The sequence below is a fragment of the Tachyglossus aculeatus genome, chromosome 21 (genome assembly GCF_015852505.1).
Source record: "Tachyglossus aculeatus isolate mTacAcu1 chromosome 21, mTacAcu1.pri, whole genome shotgun sequence".
In the NCBI taxonomy this organism is placed as follows: Eukaryota; Metazoa; Chordata; class Mammalia; order Monotremata; family Tachyglossidae; genus Tachyglossus; species Tachyglossus aculeatus.
Window position 1 is genome coordinate 21,649,081 of NC_052086.1, and position 15,745 is coordinate 21,664,825.

A 15,745-nucleotide genomic window follows, 5' to 3' on the forward strand; every position below is an offset into this window, starting at 1 on the left:
ATAATATTATACTATATAATTATAATATATTATATATTATATATGATATATATGATATATAATATATATGATATATATTATATATTATACATATATATTATATATTATATCATATTACATAAATATAATATAAATTATAACAAAATATTATATTATGTATTATGCATCATATTATATATGGTATATATTATATATTATATTATATATTATATAATGTGTAATAATAATATATTATATATATATAATGGTACTTGTTAAGCTCTTACCTTGTGCCAAGCACTGTCCTAAGTGCTGGGATTGATATAAATTACTCATGTTAGACACAGGCCATGTCCCACATGGGGTTTACAGTCTTAATCCCCATTTTACAGATGAGGGAATTGAGGCCCAGAGAAGTGAAGCGATTTGCCCAAGGTCACCCAGCAGACACGTGGCCAAGCCGGGATTAGAACCCAGGTCCTTCTGACTCCCAGGCCTGTGCTCCAGCGTGACTCAGGGGAAAGAGCCTGGGCTTTGGAGTCGGAGGTCATGGGTTCAAATTCCGGCTCCGCCACGTGTCTGCTGTATGACCTTGGGCAAGTCACTTAACTTCTCTGAGCCTCAGTTCCCTCATCTGCAAAATGGGGATTAGGACTGTGAGCCCCACACGGGACAACCTGATTACCTTGTATCCCCCCAGCGCTTAGAACAGTGCTTTGCACATAGTAAGCACTTAACAAATTCCATTATTATTATTAAGCCATTTTTCCTCTGATTCAGGGTCATTTCTGAATCTGAGGAGCGTGGGGAAACCAGAATAATTGGCAGTCTCCCAGTCAATCAATTAATGGTATTTATTGAGCATTTACTGTGGGCAGAGCACTATACTGAGTGAGTGGGAGAGTACAATACAGTAGAGTTGGTAGACAAGATCCCTGCCCACAGGGAGCTTGCAACCTCATGGATTGGTTCCATGGATTGGATTGGATTGGGGAAGCAGCGTGGCTCAGTGGAAAAAGCACGGGCTTTGGAGTCAGAGGTCATGGGTTCAAATCCCGGCTCCGCCACTTGGCAGCTGTGTGACTTTGGGCGAGTCACTTCACTTCTCTGGGCCTCAGTGACCTCATCTGTGAAATGGGGATGAAGACTGTGAGCCCCGTGTGGGACAACCTGATCACCTTGTAACCTCCCCAGCGCTTAGAACAGTGCTTTGCATATAGTAAGCGCTTAATAAATGCCATTATTATTATTATTATTATTATTATTATTATTATTATTATTACTCCCTTCTCTGGGGCTCTGAGTCCAGCTGAGTGGGGACCAGAGCTGCCTCAGCCACGGGCTGTCTAGATTGGTCATTTGACCTGGGGAGACCTGGGTTCCAAGAGACCAGGTTCCCAGCCCTGCTGGAGGAGTTGTCAGCCGCTGGCCTGGGAGAAGTCGATCCGGGTTGGGACGCGGGGTGCTTTTCAAGGTGGGGAAAGAAAAGTAACTGGCTGCCACCAGGGAGTCGTCATCAATCATCATCATCATCATCAATCGTATTTATTGAGCGCTTACTATGTGCAGAGCACTGTACTAAGCGCTTGGGAAGTACAAATTGGCAACATATAGAGACAGTCCCTACCCAACAGTGGGCTCACAGTCTAAAAGGGGGGGACAGAGAACAAAACCAAACATACTAACAAAATAGTCTGGGACGGGGGTCTCCTGCTCTCTCCTTCCAGCCTGATCCCTCTGCTGTTGATGGTGCCCGTGTTCTGCCTGGGCAACACCAGCGAATGCTTCCTCAACTTCAGCCAGAGCCATCGGTAAGCACAGATCTGCCCGTCACCCTCCCTCTAGCTATCCCCAGTCAACCGGACATTCCCGTTAATCCCCAGACTCCTCTGCTCCTTGGCAGGACAGGGTTTTTTTTTTGGATGCTTCTTTTAAAATGGTACTTAAGTGCTTACTCTGTGCCAAGCACCGTACTAAACATTGGGGTAGATCCAAGATAATCAGTTTGGATGCAATCCCTGTTCCATATCATCATCATCAATCGTATTTATTGAGCGCTTACTATGTGCAGAGCACTGTACTAAGCACTTGGGAAGTACAAATTGGCAACATATAGAGACAGTCCCTACCCAACAGTGGGCTCACAGACTAAAAGGGGGAGGCAGAGAACAAAACCAAACATACTAACAAAATAAACAGAATAGATATGTACAAGTAAAATAAATAAATAAATAAATAAATAGAGTAATGAATATGTACAAACATATATACATATATACAGGTGCTGTGGGGAAGGGAAGGATGAGGCTCACAGTCTAAGAAGGAGGGAATACACACTTATTACTCTATTTATTTATTTTACTTGTACATATCTATTCTATTTATTTTATTTTGTTAATATGTTTGGTTTTGTTCTCTGTCTCCCCCTTTTAGACTGTGAGCCCACTGTTGGGTAGGGACTGTCTCTATATGTTGCCAACTTGGACTTCCCAAGCACTTAGTACAGTGCTCTGCACACAGTAAGCGCTCAATAAATATGATTGATGATGATGATGATGATAATGAATAGGATTTAATCTTTACTGATGAGGGAACTGAGGCCCAGAGAAGTGAAATGACTTGCCCAAGGTCACACAGCAGACAAGGGGCAGAGCCAGGATTAGAATCCAGGTCCTCTGACTCCCGTCCACTAGATTCTAATAATAATAATGATGGCACTTATTAAGCGCTTACTCTGGGCAAAGCACTGTTCTAAGCACTGGGGAGGTTACAGGGTGATCAGGTTGTCCCACAGGGGGCTCACAGTCTTAACCCCCATTTTACAGATGAGGTAACTGAGGCACAGAGAAGTTAAGCAATTTGCCCAAAGTCACACAGCTGACAATTGGCAGAGCCGGGATTTGAACCCATGACCTCTGACTCCAAAGACTATGCTCTTTTCACTGAGCCATGCTGATTCTTATGCTGCTTCCTCATTTGGGGATCTGGAAACACTGCATTTGAGTCTAGCCAGGACAAGCAGGGACCTGCGTGTAGAGAGGGAATAGAGTTTAGGAGACTCTAGAAGGGAAGGACAAGGGTTGGAGGCGGTGAATCAATGGCATTTAATGGCACTTACTGTGTGCAGAGCACTGTGCCTAGCACTTGGTACAAGTAAATCAATCAATCAATCAATCATATTTATTGAGCGCTTACTGTGTGCAGAGCACTGTACTAAGCGCTTGGGAAGTACAAGTTGGCAACACATAGAGACGGTCCCTACCCAACAGTGGGCTCACAGTCTAGAAGGGGGAGACAGGGAACAAATCCAAACACATTAACAAAATAAAATAAATAGAATAGATGTGTACAAGTAAAATAAATAAGTAAATAAATAGAGTAATAAATATGTACAAACATGTATACATATATGCAGGTGCTGTGGGGAAGGGAAGGAGGTAAGACGGGGAGGGGATCATCATCATCAATCGTATTTTTTGAGCGCTTACTGTGTGCAGAGCACTGTACTAAGCGCTTGGGAAGTCCAAGTTGGCAACATATAGAGACAGTCCCTACCCAACAGTGGGCTCACAGTCTAAAAGGGGGAGACAGAGAACAAAACCAAACATACTAACAAAATAAAATAAATAGAATAGATATGTACAAGTAAAATAAATAAATAAATAGAGTAACAAATATGTACAAACATCCCACTGTTGGGTAGGGACTGTCTCTATGTGTTGCCAATTTGTACTTCCCAAGCGCTTAGTACAGTGCTCTGCACATAGTAAGTGCTCAAAAAATACGATTGATGATGATATATACATATATACAGGTGCAGTGGGGAAGGGAAGGAGGTAAGGCTGGGGGGATGGAGAGGGAGAGGAAGAAGGGGGCTCAGTGTGGGAAGGCCTCCTGGAGGAGGTGAGCTCTCAGTAGGGCCTTGAAGGGAGGAAGAGAGCTAGCTTGGTGGACGGGCAGAGGGATTGGGGGCATTCCAGGCCAGGGGGAGGACGTGGGCCGGGGGTCGATGGCGGGACAGGCGAGAACGAGGCCCAGTGAGGAGATTAGCGGCAGAGGAGCGGAGGGTGCGGGCTGGGCTGGAGAAGGACAGAAGGGAGGTGAGGTAGGAGGGGGCGAGGGGATAGGCCACTCTCTGCAGAAAGATCTGTTAATATTATCATCTGTCTTGTGGATTCAAAAGCCGGCACCTGAGCTGACTTCCCACCCATCTCATCTGTTCGCCTCAGGTGTCTCCTGATGCACACCCCGCCACCGGCCATGGCTGAGCTGGTGCCGGCCGTCAGCGGCGACGTCTGCAGTGCCTTATATTTCTACAGCCTTGCCGCCTTGCTCGTCAGCTTCCTGTTCAGCTTCCTCACTATCCTGGTATGTTCCAGCTTCCCGCTTCTCTTAATACTTAGGTATTTGTTAAGTGATTACTGTGTGCCAGGCACTGTACTAAGCGCTGGGGTGGATACAAGCAAATCAGGTTGGACACGGTCCCTGTCCCACCTAGGGCTCGGAGTCTTAGTCCCCATTTTACAGACAAGGTAACTGAGGCTCAGAGAAGTGAAGTGACTTGCCCAAAGTCACACAGTAGATGGGTGGTAGAGCTGGGATTAGAACCCATGACTTCTGTCTATCAGGCCCGTGCTCTATCTGCTATGCCAGTCTGTCTTCCTCCTGCACTCCTCCTCCCAGCCTGCCCCCTTCAAGTAATAATAATAATAAGAAGAAGAAGAAGAATGGCATTTGTTAAGCACTTACTATGTGCAAAGCACTGTACTAAGCGCTGGGGAGGATATAAGGTGATCAGGCTGTCCCACGTGGGGCTCACAGTCTTAATCCCCATTTTACAGATGAGGGAACTGAGGCCCAGAGAAGTAAAGTAACTTGCCCAAAGTCACACAGCTGACAATTGGCCGAGCCGGGATTCGAACCCGTGACCTCTGACTCCCAAGCCCGTGCACGCCGCTTCTCTAGGTCAGCCCTGCCTCATGAACTAGTCCCGAAGCTCCGGCTGGAGTCTCGTGGTATTTGTCAAGCTCTTACTGTGTGCCAGGAGCTGTAATCAATCAATCAATCGTATTTATTGAGCGCTTACTGTGTGCAGAGCACTGTACTAAGCGCTGGAGTAGATACAAGGTAATCGGATTGGACGCAGTCCCTGTCTCACATAGGGCTCACCGGCTTAATCTCCACTATACAGGCAAGGTACCAGGGGCCCAGGGAAGTTAAGTGACTTGCCCAAGGTCACACAGCAGACAAGTGGTGGAGCCGGGATTAGAACCCATGTCATTCTAATGCCCAGTCCAGTGCTCTATCCATTAGGCCGTGTTGCTTCTCACAGCCCCGGCGTCTTCTCCAAGGCTGGAGAAGACTTGGAGATTTATAGACTTATAGACTCGTAGAAGACTTAAGATTTATTTTACTTGTACGTATTTATTCTATTTATTTTATGTTGTTAATATGTGTTGTTGTCTGTCCTCCCCTTCTAGACTGTGAGCCCGCTGTTGGGTAGGACCGGCTCTCTATGTTGCCAACTTGTACGTCCCAAGTGCTTAGTCCAGTGCTCTGCACACAGTAAGCGCTCAATAAATACGACTGAATTGAATGACTGAATGAATCAGCTTGTCCCACGTGGGGCTCACAGGCTTCACCCCCATTTTACAGGTGAGGGAACTGAGGCCCAGGGTAGTAAAGTGACTTTCAAGCGGTTAGTACAGTGCTCTGCACTCAGTAAGCGCTCAATAAATACGATTGAATGAATGAACGACTTTCCCAAAATCGCGCGGCTGATAAGTGGCGGAGCTGGGATTAGAACCCATGACCTCGTCCCTCGTCCCCCTCTCCATCCCCCCCCGTTTTACCTCCTTCCCTTCCCCACAGCACCTGTATATATGTTTGTACATATTTATTACTCTATTTATTTTACTTGTATGTATCTATTCTATTTTATTTTGTTAATATGTTTGGTTTTGTTCTCTGTCTCCCCTTTCTAGACTGCGAGCCCACTGTTGGGTAGGGACTGTCTCTATATGTTGCCAATTTGTACTTCCCAAGCGCTTAGTACAGTGCTCTGCACACAGTAAGTGCTCAATACGATTGATTGATTGATTGATTGAAAAAAAGCTGCTAATTGCCCAAGTGGAAACCCAGTTTCCATCTCCAAGGAAAATAGCCAAGGGCAGTTCCCAGAACCATCCTTATCAGTCTCAAAAGTGATTTTCACAGTTGATCAGCCCCTCCTGTTTTCTGTTTGGCCTGCAAAACTTTTTTTTAATGATATTTGTAAAGTGCTTACTTTGTGCCAGGTGCTAAGGTTGATATAAGATAATCGGGTTGGACACAGTTCCTGTCCCACATAGGGCTCACAGTCTTAATCACCATTTTACAGATGAGGTAACTGAGGCATAGGGAAGTTAAGGGACTTGCTGAAGGTCACACAGCAGACAAATGGCAGAGCAGGATTAGAACCCACATCCTCTGGCTGCCCAACTACCTTGGTCCCTCCCTCCACAGCATTTCCCATTTCTTTCTTTAGACCATAAGCTCATTGTGGGCAGGGAACATGTCTACCCACTCTGTTATATTGCACTCTCCCAAGCACTTAAGCACAGTGCTCTGCACACAGTAAGCCCTCAATAAATACGATTGATGGGTTGCTCTTTCATCCACTGACCATCCTCACCCAGGATTCACTCATTCATTCAATCGTATTTATTGAGCGCTTACTGTGTGCAGAGCACTGTACTAAGCGCTTGGGAGGTACAAGTTGGCAAAATATAGAGACGGTCCCTACCCAACAGCGGGCTCACAGTCTAGAAGGGGGAGATTGGTCCATACAGCTTTCAGCTGATCTGTCTCCTGTTTGACACAGGCATGACATCATGGGCTTCTCACAATCAATCAATCAATCAATCGTATTTATTGAGCGCTTACTGTGTGCAGAGCACTGTACTAAGCGCTTGGGAGCACCCAGATAACAGGCCTCAGAAGCAAAACCCAGCCACTGCCTCCTCCCTGCTGATGTGTGCCCACTGTTGGGTAGGGACTGTCTCTATATGTTGCCAACTTGTACTTCCCAAGCGCTTAGTCCAGTGCTCTGCACACAGTAAGCGCTCAATAAATACGATTGATTGATTGATATAGAACCCCAAAAATCAAACAAGAGGATAGTAATAATAATAATTGTGGTATTTAAGCGCTTACCTTAAGCGCTGTACTAAGTGCTGCAGTGGATACAAGCAAATCGGGTTGGACACAGTTCCTGTCTCACCTGGGGCTCACAGTCTCAATCCCCATTTTGCAGATGAGGGAACTGAGGCACAGAGAAGCGAACTGACTTGCCCACAGTCACACAGCGGACAAGTGGCGGAGCCGGGATTAGAACCCAGTTCCTTAGGATTCCCAGGCCTGGGCTCTACCCATTAGGCCACACTGCGTGGCTCAGTGGAAAGAGCCCGGGCTTTGGAGTCAGAGGTCAGATGTTCGAATCCCGGCTCTGCCACGTGTCTGCTGTGTGACCTTGGGCAAGTCACTTAACTTCTCTGGGCCTCAGTTACCTCATCTGTAAAATGGGGATGAAGACTGGGAGCCCCCCATGGGACAACCTGATCCTCTTGTAACCTCCCCAGCGCTTAGAACAGTGCTTTGCACATAGTAAGCGCTTAATAAATGCCATCATCATCATCATTATTATTATTATCTGTAATTTATTTATTTATTTATTAATATCTGTCTCCCCCTCTAGACTGTGAGCTCGTTGTGGGCCGAATGTGTCTGTTGCTATATTGTATTTTTATTTATTTTATTTTTTATGGTATTTATTAAGCACTTACTATGTGCAAAGCACTGTTCTATGCACTGATGAGTTTACAAGGTGATCAGGTTGTCCCACGGGGGGCTCACAGTCTGCATCCCCATTTCACAGATGAGGGAACTGAGGCACAGAAAAGTGAAGTGACTTGCCCAAAGTCACACAGCTGGGATTTGAACCCCTGACCTCTGACTCCAAAGCCCGGGCTCTTTCCACCGAGCCACACTTCTTCCCTGTACTCTCCCAAGCCCTTAGTACAGTGCTTTGCACACAGTAAGTGCTCAATAAATACCATTGAATGACTGAATGAAGGAGGGGAGCCACTGCTGCGAGAAGCAGTGTGGCCTAGTGGATAGAGCACAGTCTGGGAATCAGAAGGACCTGGGTTCTCATCCCGGCTCTGCCACTCGTCTGCCATCACTTCACTTCTCTGTGCCTCAGTTGCCTCACCTGTAAAATGGGGATTAAGACTGTGAGCCCCATGTGGGACAGGGACCGGTCCCAAGCCGATTTGTTTGTATCTACCCCAGTGCTTAGTAGAGCGCCCAGCACGTAGTAAGCACTCAGTACACAATCATTATTATTATTTAATGTTCTATGAAAGGAGTGGGCCACCCTGAGAAAGTGGGCGGGTGGGGGGAGCAGGTGTGGAAGTTTCTAGACTGTGAGCCCGCTGTTGGGTAGGGACTGTCTCTATATGTTGCCAATTTGTACTTCCCAAGCGCTTAGTACAGTGCTCTGCACATAGTAAGCGCTCAATAAATACGATTGATGATGATGATGATGATGATGATGAGCCCCATGTGCGACAGGGACCGGTCCCAAGCCGATTTGTTTGTATCCACCCCAGTGCTTAGTAGAGCGCCCAGCACGTAGTAAGCACTCAGTACACAATCATTATTATTATTTAATGTTCTATGAAAGGAGTGGGCCACCCTGAGAAAGTGGGTGGGTGGGTGGGTGGGGAGCAGGTGTGGAAGTTTCTAGACTGTGAGCCCACTGTTGGGTAGGGACCGTCTCTATATGTTGCCAATTTGTACTTCCCAAGCGCTTAGTACAGTGCTCTGCACATAGTAAGCGCTCAATAAATACGATTGATGATGATGATGATGATGATGATGATGATGAGCCCCATGTGGGACAGGGACTGGTCCCAAGCCGATTTGTTTGTGTCTACCCCAGTGCTTAGTAGAGCGCCCAGCACGTAGTAAGCACTTAGTACACAATCATTATTATTATTTAAAGTTCTACGAAAGGAGTGGGCCACCCTGAGAAAGTGGACGGAGCAGGTGTGGAAGTTTCTAGACTGTGAGCCCGCTGCTGGGTAGGGACCGTCTCTATATGTCGCCGACTTGGACTTCCCAAGCGCTTAGTCCAGTGCTCTGCACACAGTAAGCGCTCAATAAATACGACTGATTGATTGATTGGAAGGGCCAGTCCGAGGTCTCTTTTGGGAGCAGGGCCGAAGGCTCGGGGCGGGGTAAGCCGCCCACTTGCTGCCTCCCTCTGCAGAGGGAGGGGCTCTTCCTCTGAGCCCCTTCCTTCCTCTCTCCCCCTCGTCCCCCTCTCCATCCCCCCATCTTACCTCCTTCCCTTCCCCACAGCACCTGTATATATGTATATATGGTTGTACATATTTAGTACTCTATTTATTTATTTATTTTACTTGTACATTTCTATCCTATTTATTTAATTTTGTTGGTATGTTTGGTTCTGTTCTCTGTCTCCCCCTTTTAGACTGTGAGCCCACTGTTGGGTAGGGACTGTCTCTATGTGTTGCCAATTTGTACTTCCCAGGCGCTTAGTACAGTGCTCTGCACATAGTAAGCGCTCAATAAATACGATTGATTGATTGATTGATTGATTGCAGGCATTGCTCCTCCGGGCAGAGATGCTCTACAAGAAGTTTGTGAAGTCAACGGGCTTCCTGGGCGACCAGCAGTGGGCCATGATCCGCGTGGTGGAGCAGCGGGTGCGCTTCTACCCAGCCGCCTTCTTCTTCTGCTGGGGCCCAGGTAAGGGGCTCGAGGGGGGGGCCTCGCTGGGGGCCTGGGCCGGGGGAATGGGAGCGTGCTGGACCGGGTGGCTGGCCCTTGCCAGGAGAGCATGTCCTTCTAGTCTTCAGTTTACCGAGCAATCCTCAGTGTCCTTTCCTGACCTCTCCCACCTCAACCGTGGTCCGCTTGGAGCAAACCCAATCAGGATTCCCTGCTCTGCTCCCGAGACTAGAGAGGCGAGGCAGTGACCCACATCCGGGCCAGTGCTTATTTTCACGTTTTGTTTTTTTTTAATGGCATTTATTAAGCGCTTACTACGTGCAAAGCACTGTTCTAAGCGCTGGGGAGGTTACAAGGGGATCAGGTTGTCCCACGGGGGGCTCCCAGTCTTCATCCCCGTTTGGCTGCTCCATCCTGGGGCCCTTCCCTACCAGCTGACCATCAGGGCCAGATCCTGAGGCTCCCCCTCTGTGTCTTCACAGCCGTCATTTTGGGGATTGTGAAGCTGATCATGCCGCAGAACACCGAACTCCACATGGCCCTTTACGTGCTGCAGGTAACCAACCGCTCCTGCTGCGTCTTCACCCCCTGAGGCACCCCCAGTTGGGACTAAGAGGTGTCAGGTTTTCCTCTGGAGTACAGGTTGAAAAGGGGACCCCCATTTCCTCTTCTCCCACTCCCTTCTGCGTTGCTCTTTCCCTTGGATTTGCACCCTTTATGCACCTCTCCCTCAACCCCACATCAGCGTGGCTGGGACTAAGAGGTGTCAACTTTTCCTCTGGAGTACAGGTTGAAAAGGGGACCCCCATTTCCTCTTCTCCCACTCCCTTCTGCGTTGCTCTTTCCCTTGGATTTGCACCCTTTATGCACCTCTCCCTCAGCCCCCCATCAGCGTGGCTGGGTCTAAGAGGTGTCAACTTTTCCTCTGGAGTACAGGTTGAAAAGGGGACCCCCATTTCCTCTTCTCCCACTCCCTTCTGCGTTGCTCTTTCCCTTGGATTTGCACCTTTTATGCACCTCTCCCTTAGCCCCACGTCAGCGTGGCTCAGTGGAAAGAGCACGGGCTTGAGAGTCAGAGGTCATCATCATCATCATCAATCGTATTTATTCATTCATTCATTCAATCGTGTTTATTGAGCGCTTACTGCATGCAGAGCACTGGACTAAGCGCTTGGGAAGTCCAAGTCAGCAACACATAGAGACGGTCCCTACCAACAACAGGCTCACAGTCTAGAAGGGAGAGACAGACAACAAAACAAAGTACTGCAGAATGGAGCCACAAATGAAGTTATACGATTACCTCCTAGTTTTCCTCTGACAACATCCAAGGCTTCCTGGTACTTTCCCAAACGTTCCAGGATCATATAATACAGTTCACTGAGCGCTTACTGTGAGCAGAGCACTGTACTAAGCGCTTGGGAAGTACAAGTTGGCAACATATAGAGACGGTCCCTACCCAACAGTGGGCTCACAGTCTAAAAGGGGGGAGACAGAGAACAAAACCAAACATACTAACAAAATAAAATAAATAGAATAGATAGGTACAAGTAAAATAAATAAATAGAGTAATAAATATGTACAAACATATATATGTATATACAGGTGCTGTGGGGAAGGGAAGGAGGTAAGATGGGGGGTCATGGGTTCTAATCCCAGCTCCGCCACTTAATAATAATAATAATAATGATGGCATTTATTAAGCGCTTACTATGTGCAAAGCACTGTTGTAAGCGCTGGGGAGGTTACAAGGTGGTCAGGTTGTCCCACGGGGGGCTCACAGTCTTAATCCCCATTTTACAGACGAGGTAACTGAGGCCCAGAGAAGTTAAGTGACTTGCCCAAAGTCACACAGCTGACAAGTGGCAGAGCCAGGATTTCATTCATTCATTCAATCGTATTTATTGAGCGCTTACTGTGTGCAGAGCACTGGACTGAGCGCTTGGGAAGTCCAAGTCGGCAACATCTAGAGACGGTCCCTACCCAACAGTGGGCTCACAGTCTAGAAGGGGGAGACAGACAACAAAACAAAACATATTAACAAAATAAAATAACCCATGACCTCTGACTCCAAAGCCCAGGATCTTTCCACTGAGCCACGCTGCTTCTTACCTACCCTAGTGCTCAGTACAGTGCTTGGCGCCTGGTGAGCGTTTAAAGAAATAGCACTATTATTATCAGGTCTTTTTTATGCCTTCAGAGGAATGAAATCTCATTGTGACTTCGGGCAAGTCACTTAACCTCTCTGGGCCTCCGTTCCCTCATCTGTAAAATGAGGATTAAGACTGTGAGCCTCACATAATAATAATAATAACAATAATAATGGCATTTATTAAGCGCTTACTAAGTGCAAAGCACTGTTCTAAGCGCATGATCAGGTTGTCCCACGTGGGGCTCACAGTCTTAATCCCATTTTACAGATGAGGTAACTGAGGCACAGAGAAGTTAAGTGGCTTGCCCAAGGTCCCACAGCTGACAAGTGGCGGAGCCAGGATTCAAACCCATGACCTCTGACTCCAAAGCCCGGGCTCTTTCCACTGAGCCACGCTGCTTCTCACATGGGACAACCTTGATTACCTTGTATCCCCCCAGCGCTTAGAACAGTGTTTGGCACATAGTAAGCGCTTAACAAATACCAACGTTATTATTATATCGATAATTTATAGTAATGTCTGCCTCCCCTTCTAGACTGGAATCTTGGTGAGGGCAGGGAACGTGTCTATCAACTGTTGTACTCGTCCAGGCACTTAGTACAGTGCTCTGCACATAGGAAGCACCCAGTAAATACAGTTGACTGACTGAGCGAGGACTAGCTTCAGCAAGGCCCAGTAGGCCAGAAAGCCACCATAATAATAATGATAGCATTTATTAAGCGCTTACTATGTGCAAAGCACTGTTCTAAGCGCTGGGGAGGTTACAAGGTGATCAGGTTGTCCCACGGGGGGCTCACAGTCTTAATCCCCATTTTACAGATGAGGGAACTGAGGCGCAGAGAAGTGACTTGCCCAAAGTCACACAGCTGACAGTTGGCGGAGCCGGGATTTGAACCCATGACCTCCGACTCCAAAGCCCGGGCTCTTTCCACTGAGCCACGCTGCTTCTCAGCCCCGATTGGACAATCTCAGGTTTCATCAGAGCTGGAATAAGTAAATCTGGGAGTCGGAGTCACACAGTTGTGAGGGACATTACCCCCCACCCCCCTTCATCCCGGGGGAATGGACACTCATGGTCCCCCTCTCCCACACCGACTGGGTCTCCCCCAAAGAAAGAAGCACCAAGATCTTCGAGATCTTCCATCCAGACAAGTCCACGATTGACCTGCATCCTCCTCCCGCGTGGGAGCTGTTCCACGTGGCCACAGCACTCGACACCAGGTAGCCAGGACCGCATCCCTGTTCCCTGGCCATCACTAAGAGGCGTCTAAATAAGTCCTCAAGGATGGGACAGGGTTGGAGGGGGAAGAATACAACCAGTTTTTCTTCAAACCACAGGACCTAAGAGGAAGGGGCTTAATCGATCAATCAATCGTATTTATTGAGCGCTTACTATGTGCAGAGCACTGTACTAAGCGCTTGGGAAGTACAAATTGGCAACACATAGAGACAGTCCCTACCCAACAGTGGGCTCACAGTCTAAAAGGGGGAGACAGAGAACAGAACCAAACATACCAACAAAATAAAATAAATAGGATAGAAATGTACAAGTAAAATAAATAACTAAATAAATAAATAGAGTGAGGGAGGTGAGCAGGCTAATCCTGGCAGTTTCTGCTCATGTAGATGTTCATAAATAATCTGGATAGCGCGTGGCCCACTTTAGGCCGGGGCTGTCGAACTCAGGAGCCGATCGCAGCCTACCGTAGGCTCCTTGGGGTCCTCTGGGCCACTGGCCACAACAAGGAAGCCAAAGGGGAAGCCATCCCTCACCTCTGGGAACTTAGCTCCTGACAGCACCTGTATATATGTATACATGTTTGTACATATTTATTACTCTATTTATTTTACTTGTCCATATCTATTCTATTTATTTTATTTTGTTAGTATGTTTGGTTTTGTTCTCTGTCTCCCCCTTCTAGACTGTAAGCCCACTGTTGGGTAGGGACTGTCTCTAGATGTTGCCAACTTGGACTTCCCAAGCGCTTAGTACAGTGCTCTGCACACAGTAAGCGCTCAATAAATACGATTGATTGATCGACCCCAGCTCTGGACTCTGGGTAATCCTGCTCTTTTGAGCTCCAGGGGCCGTTCCTGGTGCTGAAACCCGGGAGTGACAGCAGTCCTTCAAGCCCGGGTGGACTTGCACGGCAGAGAAGTAGTTGCTGCTGGGTCTTTCCTGCTCCTGGAGAAGATGTGCGTGTGTGTGTGTGTGTGTGCATGTGTAAATGTGCGCAGGCAGGGGATATGGGTGTCTCTCCCCCATCTTTGAGTGGAAGTCTGGATCTGCTTCTGTTACATTCTCTCTTTCCCTCTTTGGTGTGTTCTCTCTCTTACATGGGACTCTGAATTTTTCTTTGGTTTCTGGCTCTCATCTCTCTTGTCTCTCTGGGCTCTGACTCTCATGTCTTGGGCCTCTGACTCTCTGCTCTTTCAGGCTCTCTCTCTGGGCCTCTGGCCCGGTCATATCTCTGGTCTGTCCTGTCTTATCCACCCTGTTCTCTTCCAGTCTCTTCTACTGCCATCCTTCCCACTGATCAATCAGTCAATCGTATTTATTGAGCACTTACTGTGTGCAGAACACTGTACTAAGCGCTTGGGAAGTCCAAGTTGGACACATATACAGTCACTGATCCTGGACAACCATCCCTGCCCTCATAGAAGCCACACCCGCTAACCCTGTACCTGCAAGAAAATAGCATCATTCTACTCACCAATTTCATTCATTCATTCATTCAATCGTATTTATTGAGCGCTTACTGTGTGCAGAGCACTGTACTAAGCGCTTGGGAAGTACAAGTTGGCAACATATAGAGACGGTCCCTACCCAACAGTGGGCTCACAGTCTAGAAGAATGGCATTTATTAAGCGCTTCCTATGTGCAAAAAGCACGGTTCTAAGCACTGGGGAGGTTACAAGGTGATCAGGTTGTCCCTTCCGCTCTAGTCAATAATGATGGTATTAGCTTACTAATCATTTTACAAATTTAAGTAGCAGTTTGTTGCTTTTATAAAGTATGACCCGTGTATGATTGGGTAACTGCATAGATGTCCTCGCCTCTGGAATTGGTCTGCTATCAATCAATCGTATTGAGTGCTTACTATGTGCAGAGCACTGTACTAAGCACTTGGGAAGTACAAGTTGGCAACACATAGAGACAGTCCCTACCCAACAGTGGGCTCACAGTCTAAAAGGGGGAGACAGAGAACAGAACCAAACATACCAACAAAATAAAATAAATAGGATAGAAATGTACAAGTAAAATAAATAAATAAATAAATAAATAGAGTAATAAATATGTACAACCATATATGCATATATACAGGTGCTGTGGGGAAGGGAAGGAGGTAAGATGGGGGGATGGAGAGGGGGACGAGGGGGAGAGGAAGGAAGGGGCTCAGTCTGGGAAGGCCTCCTGGAGGAGGTGAGCTCTCAGCAGGGCCTTGAAGGGAGGAAGAGAGCTAGCTTGGCGGAGGGGCAGAGGGAGGGCATTGGCTATGCTTCTGCTATGCATCTGCTATGCATCTGCTATGCTTTGGCTTGGGTGTTCACTTACCTGGAGAGAGGGGGGTTAGACCAGATGACCTCTTGACATCTCATATCCAGCCCTAGGTCAGCGTCAGGATGGATTTTCTGACTGCCCATTTGGTGTTCTTTTCCCAGGACTGGGTGAGGGATGAGTCCAGGCCTCGCTTACCCTCCCTGTTCCTTGCCTGTAGGTACTGGCTTGGGCAGGTCTTGTTCTCTGGATTTCAGGGCCCTGGATAGGCCAGACCTGAGCCTGCACTCAAGCGTGGATCATCATCATCAACCGTATT

General features: G+C 47.4%; 1 protein-coding gene across 2 annotated transcripts in view; it reads left to right on the forward strand.

Moving 5' to 3' along the window:
- TMEM116 (transmembrane protein 116) overlaps positions 1-15,745 on the forward strand; it is a 55,232-nt gene that overhangs the window by 36,889 nt on the left and 2,598 nt on the right. For both annotated transcript variants that reach the window (XM_038763773.1, XM_038763771.1), the window contains exons 7-10: positions 1,707-1,790; positions 4,209-4,347; positions 9,651-9,795; positions 10,260-10,333. In XM_038763773.1, coding sequence (XP_038619701.1) covers positions 1,707-1,790; positions 4,209-4,347; positions 9,651-9,795; positions 10,260-10,333 — 442 coding nt within the window. The remainder of the gene's footprint in view (positions 1-1,706; positions 1,791-4,208; positions 4,348-9,650; positions 9,796-10,259; positions 10,334-15,745) is intronic.